General features: G+C 43.7%; 1 protein-coding gene across 1 annotated transcript; it reads right to left on the reverse strand.

Annotated features, from left to right (window-relative positions):
* Positions 1-1105: 1105 nt before the first annotated feature.
* On the reverse strand, positions 1106-23572 carry GPI (glucose-6-phosphate isomerase). Its single transcript, XM_058033909.1, has 18 exons — positions 23358-23572; positions 19088-19178; positions 18648-18716; positions 15829-15948; positions 13887-13970; positions 13656-13802; positions 11873-11944; positions 10827-10871; positions 10001-10054; positions 9056-9116; positions 7536-7579; positions 7167-7319; positions 6726-6855; positions 6303-6379; positions 4865-4993; positions 3754-3829; positions 3604-3670; positions 1106-2153 (listed from the first exon to the last, which is right to left on the reverse strand). Exons 1-18 carry the CDS (start codon positions 23474-23476, stop codon positions 2030-2032), a joined length of 1662 nt encoding a protein of 553 aa, XP_057889892.1. The 5' UTR covers positions 23477-23572; the 3' UTR covers positions 1106-2029.
* Between the last annotated feature and the right edge of the window lie 538 nt (positions 23573-24110).

The following is a 24110-nucleotide window of genomic DNA, read 5'->3' on the forward strand; positions in this document are numbered from 1 at the left end:
TTTCAGGAATGTGGTGGCCTGATATTAAACGGAAGGATTGAAAGCAGTTCAGTGGAGCTCAGGAAAGTGAGTCACGAAGTGGCTGCGTGTCAGGGCACAGGTCAGGAAACAGTGCAGAGTCCCTGCAAGGGAAAGGCAAAGACCCAGAGGCCACAAAAAGTTCCTGTCGCTGACAGCAGGTTCCTGAACCCTATGAGGGTTTTACACCGTCTCCTCTTCAAATCGCAGCCACAGACTCTCCTTTGCACGTTACTTGTGGCCTCCTCAAGCAGTGCAGGGAAAAGCAGCCCTTTTTAAAGCCTCTTTACGGCTTTCCTGCTGTGTTTGCCCGCAGCCCCGGGCGCAGTGTGAGCCCGGAGGTGGCGGTGCGGGCAGCGGCCGCACGGTGCCCTCCTGCCTTTCCCTCATGGCAGCGGAGCGGGCAGCGGCGGGCTCGGTCCCGCACGCCTTTCCCTCACGGCGTCGGAGCCGGGGGTGGCGGTGCGGGAAGCGGCGGGCTCCATCCCGCACGGTGGCCGGCCGCCGTTCCCTCACGGCGGCAGAGCCCGGGGGTGCCGGTCCCGCATAGTGCCCACACGCCTTTCCCTCATGGTGGCCAGAGGTGGCGGTGCGGGCAGCGGCGGGCTCCGTCCCGCACGGTGCCCACCCGCCTTTCCCTCATGGCTGCGGAGCCCGGGGGTGGCGGTGCGGACAGCGCGGGCTCGGTCCCGCAGTGCCCACCCGCCTTTCCCTCATGGCGGCGGTGCGGGCGGGCTGAGCGCTGAGGGCGGCGCCGGCAGGGGGCGCCCTGCGCGCGGCCATGATCCCTCAGGGAGCGCGGCGGGTCCGGGCCGGGCGCGCAGGGAGCGAGCGGAGAGAGCGGAGTGTGCACCTGAGCACGGCGGGAGGAGAGGGTTAAAGCCCCGCTGAGAACAGGCTGCTTCCCTCTAGGGTTCTCTTTTCATATGGAAACAAGCAGCGGGTGAAGCACCGCGGAGGTGCCAGAGCAGGCAGGCTGAGCCCGCAGCACCCAGCCCTACCCGTGAAGCCACACGGCAAAGATGGGCACTGAGGGGTTCCAGCTCACAGTGCAGGCACCATTGGGGGCATGAGAACCAAAGTGACCTTTTAATGCTTGTGTCTTACCTTTATTAAAGGTGTTACAGAACAATAGCCAGAGCATGCCAGTTTGCTAGCAAGGAGGTTAACAGTAGAAGAGAACAAAAGAGGATAAACAACATATTGACATCAGGTTTCTCTATTTCTTTCATTGTTGTCAGACAGTGATGCTGATTAAACAGTGAGAAATTGCCCCTGGAGGATACCAAAAATATTTCTTCTCCAAGTGATCCCAAGCTTTTGCTTCACAAACTCTGGAAAACTGTTTGGAAAAGTTAAGATACCACTGTCTCTTCAGGAACCTTCTTCCTTTTTGGACAGCTGTCCACATAGCTTACAGACAAAACAGGACATCTTTTACCAAACATCAGTAAACTTGCATTTTCACAGTAGCACTGGGGGAAAAAAAAAAGTCTGTATCTTGCTCAAAAGGGATGAAATGTAACTGAACAACCTACAGCTGTAGGTCTGATTCTTTAAACACATTCTAGTTTCCAGCTTACAGTAGAACCAGTCCGAAAAGAAGTCTGCTTACTTGGCTTCAGAGGACCTTACACAGTGAGTGAGGCAAATGTTACTAGGGCTGCACTTCAAAAATAGAGTGAAGAAGTTTTACTCATCCACCATACCATTTATTTTCTAGTATCAGTAGGTGACCGTCTTTAAGGAAGTTGAGGGATAAGAACTGAGGAATATACCAGCTGCACTTTACAGATTAACAGCCACAGAAATAGAAAGCAACTCTACAATCTCAGGGTTTCACAAAACTAGTTTCATTTGTAACACTTGACGCAACAAGATTAACTGCAACAAGTGAAGAGAGCTACATCTGTAAAGTGCTATTTTTGTTAAAAGTGGCTAAAAAAAGCACATCTACAACAGATTTGGGTACTTGGTGGTGAGATTGTCGATGTCCTCCAAGTATTTCATTTCAAGCTCTGTGTTTTTTGATGAAATTGATGAGCCCATTTGTTGAGCTATCATGAGATGTCACTGGAGCATCTGACTCCAGTTCAGGCTCAATTTTCTTGGCAAGTTGTTTTCCAAGCTCAACTCTGCATTTATAAAAGCAGGAAAAGAAAGAAAAAGCAATGTTAGTGCTAAAAACTGACAGTATTTACTATAAGTCATTGATATTAAAAATAGAAGCCAATAAAAAATAACTTCCCAGTGAACACTGTGATGTTTTACCCCTCAAAAATTACTGTTGAAGTATTCAACTCAGTCTCATTCATTAAAAACTGGAGTTCTCACTGTTCCTCAGCTGAGCAGACAGCTCAAATTACAGGATGTCTAAGTGAACATTTTATTTCCAGAGTCAAGCAGAGTCTTTTCACCTCAGTATTCACTTGTGTTATGCAGCCTGGCCCAGTGCAGACTGCACTCAGCTGGCTCCTGTTCACTGTTGAACAGGACAGTGCTCAGAGCACTGATTTGTGTCACCCAAACAAAGACCAGCTGAACTACAGCCTGGAAGCATCCCCAACACCTACCCAGGAGTTACAGCCCCCCTAAAAACCCAGGATATTCCAATAACTGCAAGGAACAAGGCTGGTTCTGCAGCATCCCCACCTCTCAGTTTTGGATGCCATTCTGGAACTTCATGTGTAGCAGTAAAAGCTGTACTTACTCCTACCACACTCTTGATCTCAGAGTTTATAGCAGACATCAGCTTGTACTAGACACAGTCTGCCATTTTCAGCTTCTGCTACAGTATCTGGTTATAGAACAAGCTGTGGTAGCACAGCACCAAAGCATGCACACAAAGACTAAGGCAGCTTAGTGTAAACTGATATTCTACACCTGTGGAGCAAATGTGCTCTTCAGAACAACCCTCACAGCCAAGGCAGGCTGCACCTGAACAATCTTATTTCCCAATGCCTCTACCTAAGCCATACAGTATGTTTACAGTTAATATTACTACAGATGAAAGAACATGATTAACTCCTGACTACATTTTTCAGTGACACAGTGACAGATTCCCCCGAGCTGCTGCTGCACACATGGAGCTCCAGCACAGCCCTCAGTCACAGATGCAGCCTGCATGAAACCAAGGGCTGCTGCATACACACACCTCTGCCAGAAATGCTGTCTTCTCCAGCACAGGAAAATTAAGAGGTAATCAATCTATTGCTCATCAGATGCCACTCAAACTGCCTACTAATCTAGAGGTAAATAATTCTTTTTTTCATGTTACAGAGAAAACATTTTCCTTCCTAATTTTCAGAGCATGTGTTCAGCCTGCTTGACTGTTTTCCTCACTACTGCATCTTTTTTACATTCATAGTATTTTTCTAAATTCAACAGAGGTCCTTAGCCAAAATTGTTATCTACAAGTCATTATGCATTATAGCATGGTAACCTATCTCCAGAAAATCTGTAGTCATTTGTAACTATCCCAAAATCATGTGTTCCAAGTATAAAACCCTTTTGATTGTCTTTTCTCTAACTCATGATAGATTCAAGAATCTGTCAAGAAGTATACAAGACACAAAGAAAACTTACCCCCACTGGTCATAACTGTTAATGTCCCAGACAACTCCTTGAACAAATATCTTGTGTTCATACATGGCTATAAAGCAGAAAGAGATTTATCAATAAACTCGATCACAAAGTCTTCATTAGAATTCACAGATGAGAAATGTATTTACTTACCAATGATGGCTCCCAGGGTGAAGGGGTTGAGTTTTGTAAACATGATGGAATTGGTTGGTCGATTTCCCTCAAAGACCTTTCAAAACAAGAAATACATTGTCACCCAGTATGTTATAAAAAGTACATCAGAAACTTGCAGGTTTTGTCTTCATTAGAGTGCACACTGCACTATTTGCATTAGTAGCAAATACAAAGTTCTGAAAGCTTTAAAGGCCTTCAACCATAAAATGGTACAATTCCCACTTTTTTTCTTTTTACGAACACAATGGAAAATGTGTCTCCAAGTGAGGGAATCCAGGAAGTTCCTCTGGCTGCCCTGGAGGACTCAAGACCCTGTCAGGGGGCTCAAAGACCTTGGCACAGACCCCTGTGCTTTTGATTTAGCCCTTGGAAAAAACAATTACCAACCTTATATGAAGAATTACAAGCCACAACAGTTTAAGTAGAATGATAGTGAATTATCACAGGGTGAAAAATAGATTTTTTTGGGTTTTTAGAATGGGGGTTCAGGAGGCAAGATGGAGGGAACTGAGTGTGTCCAGCCTTTCTCCTTCTTCTTCTTGGCCTCCATCTCCTGCTGTGATGGTGGCACTTACAGATTGGTTTAGAGTAGAAGCTCACTGTCTAACACAGGTGATAGGGATTGGGAAGTTATTGTAAATACTGTACATGTAGTTTTCAGTATAAAAAGGTAACACCACCCAGGGGCCAGGCAGGAGTGCCCTGGACTGTCTTGCTGAGCAGACCTCAGCAGGGCAGGAGAAAGAATTTTATAGATAAGGAACAATAAACAACCTTGAGACCAAGAAATGAAGAGCCTTGACTGCTTCTTCAAGCACCAGGCTGGGAAAAGAGGCTTTCTAACTTATCTCGGGGTCACTGTGACCAACTAGAGTCCCCAAGATCCAAGCACCATTGCTGGCCACTGTGGGCTACAAGAAGTAACCCAAGAGTCACTGGGCAGTGCTGAGATAGCCCATGCTCCCTGGAACACCTCCAAGGCCTCAGAGCCACAGTGCTGCTCCCAGCCTGCCCCCAGTGCCCTGCCAAGGTGCCATCAGTGCCACCCCATCCCAGCTGCCCTGTCACCCCCAGCACAGCCCCCAGGCACCTTGTGGGGCAGGAGCTTCTCCAGCGCGTCCCCGCTCAGCCCGGCCGCCTGCAGCTCCTTGCGCGCCTCCTCAGGCGTCTTCCCCTTCATCAGCGCCTCCGTCTGAGCCAGGAAGTTGGCCAAAAGGATCTAGCAGGTACAAACAAACACAAGGTACTGTTGGCATAGCTGCAATACTGGCACCTGGTGCTTGAGCCCATACCAAGACCTAGTCTAGACTTACAAATCTGTTTTAGCACTGTGGCAGTAAAGTATGTATCAATTTTAATACTGGCAGTAAAATATGTATCCGTTTTAGCTATTGCTTCTTACCTCAGAGTGCCAGGGGACTTAGTTACTATTAACACATGCACTAAAGTCCATGTATCCAAAGACAACCAGGACAGTTCTGCAAAATCCTGCTTCTGCTCAAGCTGGCAGCAAGTGTCCCAAAGGCACCAGAGGGGCCTGGACTTCACACAGCCCTTTCACCCAGTATAATCTATGACTTTACCTCATTCTACACCATCTCATGGAAAGCCAGGTGCAAGGATTAGTCAAAGGTAACCCAGCTAAGATGTATTTACTCATCTGTATGCAGGAAATCCCCACAGCTTACCATACACCAATCCCTACCAATGCAGTGCAAGGTTCTAACTAATTGCTCCCAATCTAATGCTAGCCTGCAAATTTATTTTGGTTTTATCCTACCTGAAGACACAATAAGCCTTTTACAGTCAAATGAAACCTTTTTTTCCTGTTCTTTTGTGAAGTCATACTTAGAATTTTCACCTGTATTTGGTCTTACTTGACAAAATATTACTATTACACAATGCTAATAGCACTTGTAATCTCAAATCTCAACAAGAGTGAAATTCAGTGACTAAAGATGCTTTTTGTGAAGTATGCAGGAAATAGTTAACCAGAACATGTTTCCACCCTCAGAAGTTAAGAACAATTTTAGTTCATTGAAAATCCTTAGTTAGATGATAAACTAAAAACTGGACAGGTTATGAACATCTGTATGGAAAGCCATCACCCCAGCCATTAACCATTACATTCTCCAAATTTTGTTCTAGAATTGAATTCTTGAAAGCTTCCTCAGAGATGGTGCCACATCAGGTCTGAGAATTTGCTTCTTCCTACTCTACAAGAACTACATTTCTTAAAATTCTTCAAGGAATTTTAAACACTTAATTGCTCAACTCTTTCCAGCTTCAGTAGGCCCACAGTAAACACCACTGTCACTGCAATCACTTCAAGAATAAACATACCACTGCATTACATATTCTATGTAACTTGCAATTATAATCTAGGTAATTTTGAATCTGTTGTGACTGTTGACAGAGCTTTTGTGTATAGTTTCAAAGGGACAGTTAGAAATATCACATACTGCAATATCAAGTAAGCTTCAGTGCCTTGAGACACAAGAAATGGGGTGCCCTGACAAAGAACTCACCTTGTGATGCAAGCCATTTCTGATGGGGTGCTGGGTCTGCACTGGGATCAGGAAGTCACAGGGAATCATGCGAGTTCCTGCAAGAAAAGCCAGGTAAATAACTCTGCTTCAGGTAAGTCTTAGAAAACCTTCACTTCTCACCCCATTTCCAGAGTTGCTGGAAGACTCAGTCCTTTTTACAAGCTTTATAGAAGAGCATTATTATTTGCAGCAGGGGGAAGTAACAATACAGCTCAGGAGTTTCAGCTTTGTTTGTCCTCCTTACTGTAGTTAAAACCTGCATCTTGTAGCCTCCACAAGCTGCTAATTAAAACCCCATAGCAATGTGATGCCAGCTTAGATAGGAGTCCAACCTCTAAACAAGTGCAGACTCAGCAGCCATTCAGACTAATTCCAGAAGAAGGTATTTAACAGTTTGCTCACCTTGGTGAATGAGCTGGTAGAAAGCATGCTGCCCATTGGTGCCAGGCTCTCCCCACACAATAGGGCCAGTGCTGTAGTCCACACGAGAGCCTTTCTTGGTGATGTATTTGCCATTAGACTCCATGTCACCCTAGAGAAGGGAAGGGCAGGATGACTCAGTATCAGTTTCCATATATACTTCAACTGCAATAAATAGTGCTTGTTTATAGAAATTTTCTAAGCATGAAGGATACAGCTGACTCATTTATGGGCATCAAGATAACAGACATATGAGGAAAAGGTCTAGGTGAGGAAATAAGCTGTATTGATCTTGGCACCAGCCTTTCAAGGCAATTGAAGGCACGCACTGAGGGACTGCAGTTTTATCTGCCACACACACAGAGGATGCTGAACCAGGGCAGAATGCTCCCTGCACTGGCTGCAGGCTGAGGCCAGCCCTACCTGCTGGAAGTAGGCAGCGAAGCGGTGCATGTACTGGTCATAGGGCAGCAGGGCGTGCGTCTCGCAGCCGTAGCAGTTGATGTACCACACCCCCAGCATGGCCAGCAGAACCGGCACGTTCTTCTCCAGGGGGGCAGTGTGGAAGTGATTGTCCTGCACCACACAAAGCACAGTTACACTTCTGACAAAGCAACTGCCATCCCTCCCAACTCCTACGTTGGTTTTATTGTTGTGTTGGTCCTGTGCAAGCTCCCCATAAACTGTCCTTTTATCATCATTGAGGATGTGGGGAGCTGCACTTTAGAAATCAACATGCCTTCCATTTCCTTACTAACAGGAACAAATCTGAAATGGGCATCCCACACTCACCATCCAGTGGGCTCCTGCAAGCAGATTCTCAAAGTTGTCAAAACCTAACAATGGAAAGAAGACAGTTTGTATTTACTATTACAACTCAAACTTGATTTTTCCTATAGAGACAACAGTGAAACAGGTTTGATTCCTTGTATGCAGCCAGACTCCCAACTACTAATCAAGTTTAAAGGTGCACTCAGACTTCTCCTGATATTGCATCCCATAAGCCAGACATTCACTTATGCTTAAATCCCAGAGCAAGTCCAACTTCATGAAACATAACTCAAAAACCTTTGCCTAAAATCTCCATTCAGACAGAATGAGCAACCAGAAGGAAAACAGAGGCCTTTAATACAGAGCCTACTTTGAGGCCACAGTTTTTAGCAAGTTTGAATACTTAATCACAGCCAGTGGGAGACACATCTACCAAAAAAACAGGGCAAGGCAAGCACAGCAGGGATTTCTGCACTGGTGTGAGGAGAACAGCTCTAATAAGATATTCTCAAAGAAAAAGGCTACCCCTCCCTTCCCTGTTCTCACCAACAATTCACCTGAGCTTTCTTTGCTTTGTAGTTAGGGTATTTAAACCTCCACTCACTTTCCCAAATTAATAGTTTCACTAAGGCTAGTCTTGAAAAAACAGAAATCCTGACTCCTACACAGCAATTGGGAGGTGAAGTGTTTGGACTCAAAGTAGCAGCTCTACCTACAGTCAGAGGCCAGCTGTGGGAGTTGAGGGGTCTAAGAGGAAGAAGTGGAGATAGGCTGGCATGTCAGCAGTCAGCACCAAATCTGTCTGACAGCAGCAGTGAACAGCTTATTGCAGATGAAACACTAAGTGCCTGACTTGTTTATTTTGCTCTTATAATAGGTTTTTCTACACATGAAAACTCCTATTCATATAATTCCAAAAAATACCAAACCAAATGCTATTCTCCTAATCCCAGTCTAAGGGAATTCTAGTTTTTGCCTAGAAAAATAAATGACATTACAGTTTCAGACTTTAAACATCTGAAAACAGTGATGAGGGAACAAAAGTAATCATCAGGCTCTATAGCCTAGACAAAGCACTGGAAACAAAAGGAATTAATAGTATAAGAACATAGTTAACAATGCTAAGCAGAGCTCATATGCAGAACCAGAGACAGGATTTGGTGTTAGTGTGTGTATACTAAAAGATACTAAATATCCTGCTTCAAGTTTAGCAGTGTCACATGCAAGGTCTGATTTTCAACACTGCCACAGCTTTACACAAAAAGGCACTTTTGGCTTTGTGATTAAAGCAATGCAATTTGACTATTTGTCCCCAAGTATGGGGTAATTTCCAAAACTGTATTTGCAGTACTAAAATACCAACATTTCCATTACATTCCAGATTGTTTTTTAGCACCCACATCCAAGCACTCAGAGCAGGCAGGTAAATACTATTAGCCCCAAATCTGATTCACAATCCACTGCTGTTAATGCACTCCACAGTTACATTCCTGAAGCAAACAGAGCAATTCTTGGCACGGTGACATCCCAGGAACACCTACCAATATGCAGGGCAATGGAGAGACCAATGGCAGACCACAGGGAGTAGCGACCACCAACCCACTGCAAACAAGACATGGCTGAGTTGGAGAAGTGCAAGGATTTTACATTCAAACTATTAGAAAACAGCAGTGTGTGTTTAGAATGTTCCCAGCAAAATCAATTATCCTTCTTGTTATAGTGCACTATGGATACTTGGCATAGTCAAGGGAACCTGCACTTTACAGTGCACCCTAATGAATGCCTTTTCTGAGTCTGAAGTTATCCTACTTGTCCAATTTTTATAACATCTCTTAAGTAAATAGCTTGATTCCAGTTAACTTCCAAATCCATTATTTGTAGCTTGTATAACTGCTTTCATAATATCACTCCTCTACAGGGGAAGCCTGCTTCAGCAAAATTCTGACACTTGGGAAAGGTAACATTCCAAACAACTTCTGAACAGCAGCTTATTTGTCAGGCAATTAGTCAATGAGACATACCAACCTGTTTCTAATTAAGTATAAGAACCAAAACTAAGGGCAGTGTACTTAAAATATGCATCTGCTACAAAATCTCTGATCAGGCTCCCATTTCTGATGCCTGACCTTTACCAGGCCTAGGTTATATAGCATAGACACCAAGAGGCAAATGTCACAGCTTATAATAACTACTTGCATAGAGCAGTAAGTCAAGACTATCTCCTGTTACTCAGCAGCTGATTGAGCCAAGAACATGGAGGGCTCCTCTTCAGACCTTTGACTGGAAGATTTTAACAGACTGAGCAAGAGTTCTCTATTTTCCTTTAGTCAAGGGTTTTCAGTGCACTGCATACAACTCCTACAATTTAGGAGTTGCTGTTTTAAAACTGCATTTGCAGTTTCAAGACAGCTAGTTCAAATCATCTTACTTGCTTCAGAAAAAGCTAACAGTTAACATCTACCACATAATATCAGACATTTACTTACATCCCAAAACTCAAACATGTTCTCTGGGTCAATTCCGAAGTCTTTAACTTTAGGCTAAAATAAACATGAAAAAACACCATCAGTTAAACCAACAATCATGAAAAGCTTTACACCAAGCAAGCAAATACAAGTTTGATATCTATTAAGTAAACAATCCTACAACTACATCTATTTTAAAAAATGCATTGCATCCATCACAAAAATTACATTTTCATTCCCAGAAATAACTATCACTACTCACAATTAAAAAATCAATGCCATACATTCATTTCCTGATGAATCTAAGTGGCCATACAGTTAAAGCTGGACTGATACTCAGTTTACATTTACCAGAACCATAACATCAGTCCCTGACACCCTGCCAATGACTTCAGTGCTTTTCTAGTTACTGACAGTCTCTCTACTTTAAACTTTTGCATGAAGCACCACACAGTGTGCTCATCATAAGCACTTTTCAAATTGCCTGCACTATTTCAGCTCTTACCTAGAGTTTGAATAACATTTGCTTATATAACTGCATTCATACACAACTTAGGCAATTAGAGGTAACACTCATAAATAACAAGTCATTCCAGGCACAAGAGCTCTTGATTTCAGATTTAAAGCTTTAGCAGAAGAGCACACATCTATAATCTAAGTCCAGTCTTAGTACATCAATACTCTAGAAGTATTTCAGTTACTCTGAGTAGGAAAAAAAGCTTCCATTCAGGAGGAATGCTAAAATTTGGTACTCAAGTATCTTAAAGGATAGGCTTCCTTGCTAGATTTTAAGGTAAGGCTGCCTTAAAGGTACATAGGAAAAATTAACTAGATTGACTATACTTACAGCATTGGTAGACAAGGCAACAAAATGCTTGGCCACAGCTGAAGGCTGAAATAAAAATAAAAAAATAGTTAGATCTAGAATATTAACTATTTTAATTTCTGGTTATAAAGCTGATCTGCTACCATTTAAGCAAAATGTTGTTGACTATGATCAGTTGTTATTAATTTGAAATCATCTTATTCACATTCAGTGTGGGATTTGGGAGCACACCCAAAGAGAACCCTCTGGGATATTCCCATCAAGCCCTCCAGAGAGGGGCACAGCCTCTCCTTCAGTGTTCCCAGCCTGGACACCACCACCACAGCTCTGGAGCAGATGGAGCTCCATGGACACCCACCACCCTTCCAGCCAGGGCAAAAAACCAAGACAACTGGAATTACTGATAAATACCAAGCTCCAGAGGCTTTTAGAAGGTGTTCTGACAAAGATGAGTTGTCTGAACAGTAGTGTAAGGGGGAATTTCAAAGCCCAGCTTTCAAACTAAGTACAGCTACCCAGACTGGAACAGGTCACTGACCATCTTAATCACCTGAACAGGCACTATCTGCTTTTTTCCTTTAAGAGTTCAAAATAGGAGAGAATGAGCCAAACACAAGGTTTCTATTCATAGCACAGCCATCTGCCACAGAAATGTCAGTGTATTGTTCCAACCATAGCTTCACTTCTAGCTTTTAAAGACTTAGCAATAATTTCAATAATTTCATTACTACTAGTAATGAAAAAACACTACCCTTGTTTTTTCATTACTAGTAGTTCTACCAAATTATTGGTTAGCTCTAAGCAAACACTACACTCTATTACTTAACAGGCAAGATTTGGAGGAACAATGCATGAGAACCATTTATAATGAAAACTAGTGGGTTATCACTTTGATTGGACAAAACAGCCTGTCATTACCAAAGCCCTGAAATGATCTAAGTACATCATTTGCTAAGCTTGTTTGGGCTGTTGCTGGCTCTGCTCCAAGGCACACAGAATGAGCAGGAAGAAATTGCACAACAAAAACTGCTGCATTCTGTTACTAAGGCTGCACATCTGAGACTTACATCATTAGCAGCACGCAGGAACCACTCTTTGGCTGTTTCTGCATTGGTGATGGTTTCCTGTGTGGTGAAGGTCTGCACAGTGGAAAACAAGCAAATAAGTAAAACAGTACTCTTAACATGGAAACAACTTCAGGTTACTACAGCATCACATGTCAGATAACTAGAGCAGAGTGATTCTAGATGTTCATAACACACAGCTGCTGCCAGATTACAGAAAAAAAAAAGCTTATTAATCCAGTGAACACTAATATTGCTAGATTTACCCATCTAGTTTTAAACTAGTATGTATCTGAAGTTGGAATAATTATTCCTCATCTCCTGCCTTCCCATTCCCCAAACCGTTTTGCAAAACCTTGAGACTAAAATTCTCTACTTTAGTATTTTTAGTAAAAGACCAAAGTTTTACTGTTCAACTAAAAACAAACTAATTGAACATCTAAACAGGATAACCCAGATGGACTGTCCTATTGTTCTTCCATTCCTACTTTTTCATGGAAGAGCACTCATTTCTGCCAAGACTCTCATCATAATTTTCCTTTTGCTGATTAGAGGAAAACATTTTCCTGCTTTACAAAGTGTGCACAGAAGTTCAGTCATGCAGCTTTGCAAGTATCTACAGCCATTCTGATTTACTCAGCCATCAAAATTTAGCTTTATGGGTGAACACTAGACTCATCCTACTCTCATCCATCTCCAGAAATACTTCATTATGAAACATAAGCCTGTTATGGAAAGAAAAAAATGTCATTCATCCTCTTCCAAACATACCCAATTAGCTAACTACAGTCTGGCAAACAAACTCAAGTGTTACTCTTTCAATCTGGCAGTTTTCTAAGCCTTTGAACCGTGATCCCTGGACTCATTATTGCAAGTGACCATCAGTATTACTGTGTGCAGTTTCCTTATTGCTCCATAAGCTGTTGCTCAGCTGCAGCAGAGCCAAGATAAGCTAATGAGCACTGCAGAGCACGACCAGCACTGCACACACGTTCACCAACAGCAGAAAGGTTCTACTGTGCTTGACAAACGAAGGCAACCCAAGTAGTTATGTAACCATGGAGTTTGTCCCCACCTCCTTCCTCTGCCCTGACAAGCATTCCTCAGAGGGAGAGGGCTGCTGCAATTATTGCTTACAGAGTAAGTTCTTAGCAAGGCAAGACTTAAAGGCAGCTATTCAGTCTGCAGTCAGAAATAGGTGTCACCTTATGAAGCAGCAGCAGACTATCTTTACCTCTTTAAGTAAAGCAGCTTAGCTTTTATAGTGCTCAAGGAACTCAGCATTTAAGTTATTCTGGTGAAGGTGTTGTGACTACCCTATAAAATGGAGATTCTTAAAGAACATGCAATTCATTAATGCAAAAAAAACCCAGAACATTTAACAAGTCCACTGTACATAAAGGATCAAAAGTCCTTTAGGAATGAAATAATATCCAGAATTCCAAAGAAATAACTACATTGGATCCTACATTCCACCTACAGAGACGTGCAGGAAAATAAACTTCTGTGAATAAAGCCAAAACTTGCATTGACTGAGAAATAAACCCCAGACAACATGAAATTGTTCCTATCTCTTATTTAGGTTAAGTAATTATCAGCATTTGACTTACAGATCCCCCAGTATTTCAGCAGCAACACAACTACAAGTTCAGAAAAAAATCACAACAGGCCTGCTTAGAAATAATCCACAATGGAAGCCCCTGGTCTGGATATTCCTGTGGACAGCCCTCTCTGACTGAACTCTTCACAGCAGAGCAGGCCAAGGCAGAGCTTGTCTCAGACATACCTTTGATGCAATGATGAAGAGGGTGGTGTCTGGTTTGAGTTCAGCCAGGGTTTTGGCTATATGAGTACCATCAATGTTGGATACAAACCAGACACGAGGGCCTCCCTTGGAGTATGGTTTCAGGGCTTCAGTTACCATCAGAGGGCCCTGCACAGAAGCCACAATTAGATTTTATCCTCACTGGAAGCATGCACACAGAGATGGGCAGGGTGTAGAGAAGTCAGGGCTTACCAAGTCAGAGCCACCAATGCCAATATTGACCACATCAGTGATGGCCTTGCCAGTGTAGCCTTTCCATTCCCCACTGCGCACCCTCTGTGGCAAAAAAAAAACCATAAAACACACAATGACCATTTTATACTTGCACTGAAGCTACTGATGCTAACCCAGGAGCAGGAAACAGGCTTTGTTTTCAGGTACTGTTGTAGAAAGTTGCCAAAGACAGCTTTCAAGCCTCCAGACATTAAGGCTTACACTCAGAGCCACCTTCTTAGCTAGACATCGTGTTATGTCTGAGATAGAAGCAAAAACACTGCAACATCAAACACTTAAAGAATTTAAAGCTCTCTCCCTACTGTGTGAACTGCTGTAGCATTTACAGTGTTTGCTAAGGCAAGAGACACCTACCCAAAAATGATAAAATCTTGGGCATTAAACTATGTGCAACAAATACTTGAACCTGAAGCTGTTCTTTAAGTGTCTTTAATCAGAAAGAGCTTCACTAACTAAGCTGAAGACAGTATGAATAAAGCCACAGAGATAAGAGATGTATTGGCAAACCACTCTAAAAGCTTTTCTCTTGCAAGTATGCTTTGCATTAGGATTTATTTCTGGGCTGCACCTTAACAGCACATGGTCTAAGTTCCTGCTCTATTCCTAATCTTTAAGCATCACTGAAACAAAACAAAATTTCAATCATTAACTGAAACTCTACACTGAATTTTGTCCATCATCCACCACCTGTGCATTCAAAACTCTACATTGAATTTTGTCCACTATCTACCACCTATGCATTCAATCTGCTCCAATCACAAAAACAATCTTTCTGGTATCATGAATACTTCCAAGTACAATCTCCAATTCTAAAGCATTTTTTCTACATAGCATTTAGTTATGCTGATATTTGCTCTCCTTCACTACAAATGCTTAAACTTCTCATTTTTCCAAACAGAAAATCCATTTTTAGTAACAGCTTTCCTGTACCCATAGATGATATTGCCACAGTCCTAAAATTCCATCTGCTAAGTCAACTGAAACCAGCATTTTTGTTAATATTTTTAAAGAAACTGCTTGACATTGTTTTTATTTTGCAGAGAAGATACAGCCACATGAAAGTGATATTCACAGGTTCTGATCATTGAAACCATAGAGCAAACAAGAGGATGGCACCAGTGAAAACCCTTGTTTTGCACTACCAAAACCTTGGCACTGTAGAATTTCTAGCTGATTAGACACCACAGAATTTCCATGGCCATTCAAGTCTCAGAGCATATGAAGAAAGTACCAAATCCACACCAGCTGGTGTCAGTTATTGTGGTTTTGGCATTTATTATTAAGAACAGAATGCAAGCCCATTCTGCATGGGTTAGATGTAAGAATTTGCAGTGAAACAGGGCTCTGCCACCTGGCTAAGACTCACAACAGCAACCAAGCAGGTCAGGTCCTCACAGCCTCGTTTAAAATGCATTAAAACTACCCAGGTGGATACTCTGCAAACAGAATAGAATCAAAGTATTTTGACCTAAAACCAGGAGATCCTTAAGGAACTATTTAAGTAGAGCATAATCAAATTGCAATTGAGCTGGCAACTTCTACCTCCCTCCTGATCTTGCACAAATGTTAAGAGGCAGTTTCTACCTGGTGCAGCCAATTAGTTGAAAAATTAGCAAGAAATAAAGTAATATTTGAATGGTACTTAATGATTTACAGGACTTCCAAAGTACACACAAGATTACTGCTGAAGGAACAAAAACTAGGGAGCCCATTAAAGAAAAACCCAACTGGAAACAGTGAGAGAAATCAATAAAATCAGCTCCAACTCCATGCTTGAGCCAGAACTATTGCAAACCTTAAAGAAGGACACAATTCAAGTGAACCAGCCTACAATCCACATGTAAGAACCTGGCTGGGTATAAAACAAATACATAAAAAATAAGCTGTGGTGGTACTATACCTGACAGAAGTGTTTCATTTTGTCCAACACTTTGTTGACTTCTGGAACAACATCCTTCCCATCCACGAGGATTGGCACGTTGGAGCGATTTCTCAGGGCAATGTGAAGCACAGCTCGGTTCTGAAACAAGGGGAAAATCAAGATGAGGATCTTCCCAAGTTCCACCCCAGGGCCTCAGATCCTCATCCAGAAGGCAGTATAGTCATCAAGATTTAAAAATCCTTTAGATTAACTGGGATTAGTAGAGCAGCATTTTCAGTGTGTGTGCATACTCACAGCAGTGGCCACCTCAATCACTCTCTACTTCACCAACTCAGTGAGGGGGCTTACAACAGCACAGTATGCAAAGTAAGAGTTCACTTGGGAGAAAAGGCTCAAAACCCCTTTAAAAGTTCAGAATCCAGCAATATTCATGACCCAGCTATCTTTATTTTGGCATGCTTTAGGTATTCAAGAATGAAATTGTTTCTTATTGATGACAATACTAAAAAAATCAATTACAACAAGCAGCTGAAGTTATTTTCCCAGACATCTTCTCAATTATCCTGAGTACTCCATTTAATATAGGAAGAGAAATAATTTAAACATTTGACAACAAAGAATACAATAGCCACATCCCTCTAACCACTGCTCACAATTAAATACTGCCTGAACACTTGCACACCAAATATATGTAGTGGTTGTGCTATAAGAAAAAAATCTCTTAGCACACAGGATTTATGTTACTTCTCCACAGCTGCACATAAGTCAAAGCACCAAAATCTGCCCTGTGGTTTTAAGAGCTTAACAGTTTTAATCCAGAATGAAGGAATTAGTCAATACTAATGAACAAATTAAAAAATTAGTCTGCTCTACCTCATTGTTCCACAATGACAGGCACTGTGAGACAAAAACAACACAGACAATATGAACTGCCAAGTTATTATTTAAATACCAAATGCTAATTCAAAAATCATTGAGTTTGTGGTTACTGACTTGGAATACAAAAAGCCCTCTTTCACTTGCTAATTAAAGTATACCCACTCAAATTTGGGGTGAACAGAGAAAATTTTTTGCAGCACTCAGCCATGGAATGGTATTTGCTAAGTACTGCTCACTATCAGGCTTGAAGGATGCTTTGTCTGCTCAAGAGGAGGAATGCTTCACCTGATCCCTATGGTTAAGCAGAAGTATTCCCTAAACACCATGCAGGCCACACAGCCTGTCCCCAGGATGAATGCTCAGATGAGTTATCCTGTAATGCTCTTTGCACCATATCCAGCTCCAAGTTTTAACTCATCTGGGACAAACACCTGGCAGTGACACACATGGGTGCACTATAAGGAACTGCCACATAAGCACACACCATGCAGCCAATGCCTGCAGCAAACACAGACAAGTCTGGAATACTTCAGACAAAAATCCAAAGAATGTTCTACAGCAGATCAAGAGCAGTGGACGAGTCAGTTCTTGCCATCAAGAAGCTCCCTCCTGTCTTACTGCTTTAGGTTTATTCATGCTGTTTGACACCTGACAGCTTCACATTGGCCACATGCTCCTATGCCAGAGCCAAACCAACCTGATTTGATATTCTATACATACAAAAATTACACAAACCCCATCTAAGTCACCTTCTGAAATGGAAGGAAGTAACTGAGGAATAGCCTGATATGAAGAGGTGTTTCTAGACTTACAAGATACACAAAGTGGTATCAAGACAGCAGGAAAAGAGGAAGTTAGCAGCAGAAACCAAACACAGAGTTTGATATTGTGTTTAGGTGCTTTCTGTGCAAATTGTACCCTTCTGACACTATAACTGCTACACCTGCTCTCAATACACAATGAAGAACAACTCTATAATACAGTCAGAGATAGGCTAACTCCGTAATAATTTGTGTTCCATAAGGCTGGTGAAAGGCAGTATGAGACAAAACAACCTCCAGACAGATTTAAGACTCCTCACCCTCTTTCCCTGCTTTTTTTCAGTAGCTACATCTGTGAAATGAAGGCAATAATGCAGAAGGAACAGGAACCACTTCTCCACTGAAACTGTATTTCTTTCTGTCTGTGCCTTTTCACAAACATGAATCATTCACAAACAATACAATGTCCAACTGCTGAGTTACTTTAGGCAAATAGCTTGTGCAATAGCTAAACCAGTCAACAGCCAACTCAAAGGAAATACTGGTTTCTCTGAATTTGTCTCAAACATACTTAGTAGCCTTAATTTTTAATGCAGGCTAATTAAACCTACTGTACTGTGGAGTTCCCAGTTTTCATCCCATTTTTAACATCAGAAAAAGTACCGTTGGCTTTCTATATGTTTTAGTAAAGATTTAGTCATAACTAGAACCTTCAGATTTACAAAAGGAGGAATGTACTCATCCTCTCACTGAAATACATGGCTAATTTCCCATGTTTATATTCTCAACTGTTAACTGCACCAAAACACAAGCAGCATCACAAGAGATGAGGTCTTACACAATCCTCCCTTCACACCCTTTAGGCAGTTTACTAAGCTTTATGAACAGTAACACCAGGCAAAAATCATGTAATGCAATACTCTGCTCCCTGTCCTTTGCAAGGTCTAACTCATCTTCCTCTCCACAAAATAGGAAAGAGAAGAAAAAATACCACCAAAATCTCTAAAATAAGATGTACTGAAGGAAGGAGGTATTTTTAGTAAGAACTGTAAAATTTTCTCTTGAAGTAGTGCAGCAAAAATTACAATCACTGAGGATTTCAATGAAGAATTTAAAGTAAGTTTTTTCAGGCTTTGCATAAACATCCATAATAAGCACAACTGAAGTGGAAAGAACCACAGACAGAAATAGCCTTACCTCAGTGAAGTTGATCTTCTCTCCACTAAACATGCGCTCCCTGGCACTTTCCACACCCCTTGACTTTGCCTGAGAAAGGTAAATATAGATTCCTCTTAAAATAGTGGAAGCCAACATGCATTACAAAGATTCAGCTGCATTAAAGAGTATGAACATTTAACACAAGACAGGGAAACAAAAATTATGGTAGATTAAAAGACCCACTAGATTCTAGGTAAAAAAAATACTTTCCTTTTCGAAGCACATTTTTATGCAAATATGCATTGAAAAATGGCTTTGTAACTCGGGGCTAGATGACAATGCAAGAATTTGAATCCTGCCAAGACTTGTAAACTGATGCCTTTAACTTATATGTTAGCTAATGTTTATAAACAATGCTAGAATAGTGAGTTGCAGGTAAAAGTTATTTTGTTTATTAATGCAAGATTTTAAGTAGTTACCAGTTCCATCAGCATTTTCATCACTTCTTCTGTAACAAGGTTCTTGGAGTAGTCCAGCAAGATATCCCCATGGTCAGTATTCAGGGTCAAGCTGCCAAAAATCAACAGGTTGTTTAATTGCACATTCCTGAGGGGTGACTGTTTTAAGGGAGACAGTGGTAACTGTATAGATTACAAAAATAATGGGAATCCTAATAAGACTAAGTCAGTAAAGAAGAGTGACCAATTTGCCCAAAAAGTTTCATAAAATGACTGCTGGTTTTTTGAAAACCATGTTTTTCCACAATCTGAATTAGTGTCCACCTTCTGCTTGTGAAAACCCAAACACAATTAAGTGTATTTGATGCATAGTTGGACAATCACATATTGTTTCCACTAGCATTCTCTAGCAATAATCAGCTTTTTCCTAATGTATTATCAGTAAAGAGCTTTTCACATTGTTCTGCTGCTAGAAAATTAAACTGTCTTCCTAAAGGTCCTGTCATTCTTTCATACAGAGTCTTAAACAAGTCTAATTGAAAAATTTATACAACATCATGAACAGAAACATTGCCAACTACTATGCAGAATTAAATCCCATTTGTGCATGGTTTAGTCTCACTATCCTCATTGATTCAGTGGAGGGCTCCACATTATTTTACAAATTACCTGCAAGCTGCAGCCTAACCCATCAGAATAGAGGCACTTGTAGGTTCACATCTGAGAGGAAACACAGCAATGGGAGCCCAGCAGAAGCCAAGTGAGCCCATTTGTATTTACTATCCTTGTATCTGTGTGACAGGTTCCGTAGTTCCTCTAATCCTTTACCATATTGTTTTACCAATTTCTTCTTAGCAATAATTTCCAACCAAATCTATAAATTACTCTAACTGAAGAGCTGAATTCTGTAAGTTAGCCTTTGATAAAAGCACATCGTCCTCTCCCTGTTGCTCCACACACACCCCACAGGAAATTGCAGCCATCTAAATTCTGTGTTTCTGCCCTGTTCATTGTCTCCCCTGCTTCTTTCTCAATACCTGAGCACAGAAACATGCTCTGTTATTTTAGCCACCACATGTGCCAGAGACTTCACAGGGACACACCACAGCATAATTGCTCTTCACACGTAACATGACAGAGCAGGCAAGATTCTTCAAAGGAAGAATGGAGCTGAACTCACAATAACAGTAATAACCAGCAAGGCCTTAACATTTCAGTGGTTTCACTTACTGTTAACTTCATTAACTGCTCATTAACAGTAACATCCTTCTTATGGCCCTAAAGTATAAGCATGAATGAGGAAAGGAAGGTGTCTTCAAGCACAGTCTCAGAACCATGTTTCTTTAATAGGAAAAGCAGTATAACCACCCTTCTGCTCAGGAAGCCAACATCAATCCTGACACCCTGACCCCCAGCACCAGGATCCCTGGAATATGGCTAGCTACTGGAAGGACTGGTTGGGCTCACCTGCCACAACTGTTACTGAGATACAGCATGGAAGGAAAAGAGAACAAGTCTTTGATATTTAATGCAATTTATTTAAAGACATCTCAGACTTGAAGACATTTCACTAATGGTACAGCAAGACCATCAGCACACTAACACTTCTTCAGTTTCACTTCAGAGAAGTAGAACTCTTGGAATTCTCCTTCTACATTAAACTGCAGCTGATAGCCTCTCCCAGTGCTCTACTCCACAAAGAAAAGGATTTCATGTTTACTTGAAATGTCTCCCACCTACAATTCATTACTTTACATATATGAACGAAAATCAATCTCACTAGACCTAGAAGACAAACTCTCTCATGAAATTATGGCTGGATGGCTGGCTCTTCAAGCCACTGCCCACTTGAAGAAACTGCAGAAATGTGCTACCCAAGACTTTCCAGGCAAAGCCAAATCAAGGAATGGCCACCAGATTTAACTTGCCACACACAAGGTGGAGCACAGAGTGTCCAATGTAATCCTGTGTAAGCCCTTATAGCAAGGGATCCATCCACCCTCTGTTTGAGCAGAGGCCCCAGGCCCTGCAGCTGAGCTGTGCTCTCCCAAGCACCCACTCTGCAATGCAGCAGCTCTGGCAGTGCTGCTCAGGGGGACAAGAGCCTTGTCACGTAGGCCACAGGCACCTCCAGCTGATGCAGCCTTAGCCTGCAGCGTCCCAATGATTGCATCTCCCACCACATTACCCAGGTACACTCACATTCCATTTACTCTTATCCTTGACAGTGGACAAGCCAAGCTGCAGGAGTGTCATTCTAACACTTTCTGTCTGCATCAGGGGTACCTCTGTCACACCCGGACATCCCTTACCTGCTGAGTATGTGATGGCTGCATCATATCTCTTCTAACCCTTTCAAAACCAGCAGTTTCCACTGAACAACTCATGTTGATAAGAAGTCCTGTTCCTATCAGGCCTTACCTCACCACCTTGGGTGGCAAAGATCTCTTACAGGTGTGGCTACACTCCTTATCAGGCAAGCAGGACATACAAATTGTGAACTAGGAAAAAAACGTCAAAAGGAAGTAAGGATGTTTTGTGTATATACTTGATAGGATGCAATCAGCGAGTGTAAGGTTCTTCCAATAATATTAAATAGACACTTGTGCCCAGATATAAAATACTCAGATTAAAAGCTATTAACACCAGTCTGAAATTCCTCCAGAACCAGTATCAGGAAGCACTTTCACCTGGGTAGGTTTCTCTTTTCCTTTTAAATGAAGGAAGTCAATGATTTTACAATAACATCTACCAGAACTAAAAGATATTCATAAACCTTAATTTCACATGAGGGAGGTTGCAAATGACACAGGACCACGTGGCCAAACCTCCAGACAACAATTTCCCACAGATATTAGCTACCATCCTCCTGCTGATCTGGCTCAGAGCAGCCAGCACTGGCAAGAGCACCAGTGAAGCTATCAGCTCTGCAATTGTACTTTGCTATGAGGAAGTTCTCCTGGACTAGAACGAGATGGCTTTGCAGGAAACAGGACTGAAATAATTAAAAGAAAGGATTAAGATAGATGAAGCAAACTTAAGACTCTGCAACTGTTTACTTATGGGCAGCACAAAAGGGCATGAATTAGAGGAGCTATTTGAAATAAATAACCGCAGTAAAGACCATCTCACCAAAAAATACTGGAGATAAGGAAAACTTGCAATGGGAGCTAAGTCTATTAGTGAGGATCTAGCAGATTTAATAAGATATTACTGATCAATTTCTTAAAAATAAGAAATGGCCCCTATTAAAAGGGCCAGGTGAAGTCTGTACTCAAAAAATTCAGCATAATTTTCTCATCGATTCAAATTATATTTTATCTCACATATATATATGCAGGACTTCATATACCATCTTCAATTACAACATAAGAATTTTCTAATGAGCTCAAAGCGGGGGAAAAATCCCACTATTCAGGACAGCAATGAAAAGCTTGATGCACGCAACAAGTCTTATCACAACACTCTAGAATGTAAGGTCGGTTTATCTCTGTAACTCAGGCTCACTTTAAAACTCAAATCTGGGATGCATCACATAATATCAGACTTTTCCGACTGCTGCTATAGTACAACAACGTAACCACACACATGCCCTCTCAGCACGGCCTCCAGCAAACAGAAAATCCGCGTCCCATTTTACAAGATGAAGGCTCTGAACGCTATCACCATGCCTCCACTTGTTACTTCCTCCCCTACGCTGCAAGGCATTTTCTGTAGCAGCGATGGCGAGAGGCGAGGGAGGGCTAAACCCCCTCACGGCCCCCGCTGCCGCCTCAGGGCGGGCTCGTACGGGCACAGGGGGCTCAGGGGATGCGCGGTCCCTCGCGATTGTATCGCGGAGCTTATCGTGACTAAGCACGGCGTGCAGGAGGCTGCGAGTGCCGCCCCACAGTGCGGCTGTGCGAGCGCAGCGGGCGCTGTGCTGCCCGGCACGTACCCTGCTGCAAGGATGAGTCAAGGGCAGGCGGCGCGGCCGCCCCCCGGGCGCTGCGAGCGGCTCCCCCGCCCCCGGCCCGGCCCCCCCCGGCTCATGTGCCCGGGCCGCCATCGGCCTCGCACCGCCCGCCGTGGCGGGCACGGCACCGCGGGCCGAGCGCCATCCGCTCCCCGCCGGGGCTGCGCGGGGGGAGCGAGCGGAGCGGGGCCACGCCAGCCCTGCCCGCCAGGCCCGGCCGCGCCGCGCCCCTCCCGGCCCCGGCTCTCCGGGCCTCGTACGCGGCACCGCCCGGGCGCGGCAGCCCCAGGGCCCGCGGCCGCTGCCCCGCTCAGCCGTGGGGCCGCCCGGCCTCACCTGAACTTCTGGAAGCGATCCTTGTCGGCCTCGAAGAGCTGCCGCAGGACGAGCTTGGAGGAGTTGGCCTTGTGCCACTCCACCAGCTTCTTGAAATGGGGGTCGCCAGACAGCGCCATGTCCGCGGGATGAGCAGGCGAGGCGGGATGAACCGGGCAAGGCAGATGAGCTCTTGCCTCCGCTTCCGCTTTTATAGCAGCGACGCGGCCTCCTGCGGCCGCCCCGCCCCGGCCGAGCCCGGCCCGGCCCCGTCCCCGCCCTCCGCCGTGGGATTCCCTCCGTGCCGCGCCAGACGGGGAGGAGCGGCCTGCGGGTCCCGGCGCGGGGGCGGCGGGGACTGGAGCTGGAGCTGGAGCTGGAGCTGGAGCTGGAGCTGGAGCTGGAGCTGGAGCTGAGGCCGAGGCCGAGGCCGGAGCTGGAGCTGAGGCCGAGGCCGGAGCTGAGGCCGGGGGCCCCGGGGAACGCGTAGCGCTCTCGGTTGTAACTCCCGTGTGAGGGAATCGCGGTGTCCCCGCCACGGCTCTGCGCCTCCCGGGGCCGGTGTCCGCCCGCGGCTGTGCGGGTGCACGGTGAAAGCGCCGTGTCTGGTCGGGCTGGTTTTACCCCGGGCCCGCCCGCGGCCCGTCCTGCGGCAGCGCTCGGAGGCGGCCTCAGCCCCAGCTGGGACAGGGCTGGTGACAGGGCTGGTGACAGTGCGGACAGGGCTGCGTGACACCCGCAGCACCACAGCCGTGCACGCCGGGGCAGCTGCTG

The sequence above is a fragment of the Melospiza georgiana genome, chromosome 14 (genome assembly GCF_028018845.1).
Source record: "Melospiza georgiana isolate bMelGeo1 chromosome 14, bMelGeo1.pri, whole genome shotgun sequence".
In the NCBI taxonomy this organism is placed as follows: Eukaryota; Metazoa; Chordata; class Aves; order Passeriformes; family Passerellidae; genus Melospiza; species Melospiza georgiana.

Coding starts and splice junctions, on each gene's coding strand:
- GPI (XM_058033909.1), bottom strand. CDS start 23,476: ATGGCGCTGTCTGGCGACCCCCATTTCAAGAAGCTGGTGGAGTGGCAC. Junction 9,117..10,000: donor ACATGTTTGAGTTTTGGGAT/GTAAGTAAATGT, acceptor TCTTGTTTGCAG/TGGGTTGGTGGTCGCTACTC. Junction 3,671..3,753: donor CACCCTGGGAGCCATCATTG/GTAAGTAAATAC, acceptor TCTGCTTTATAG/CCATGTATGAACACAAGATA.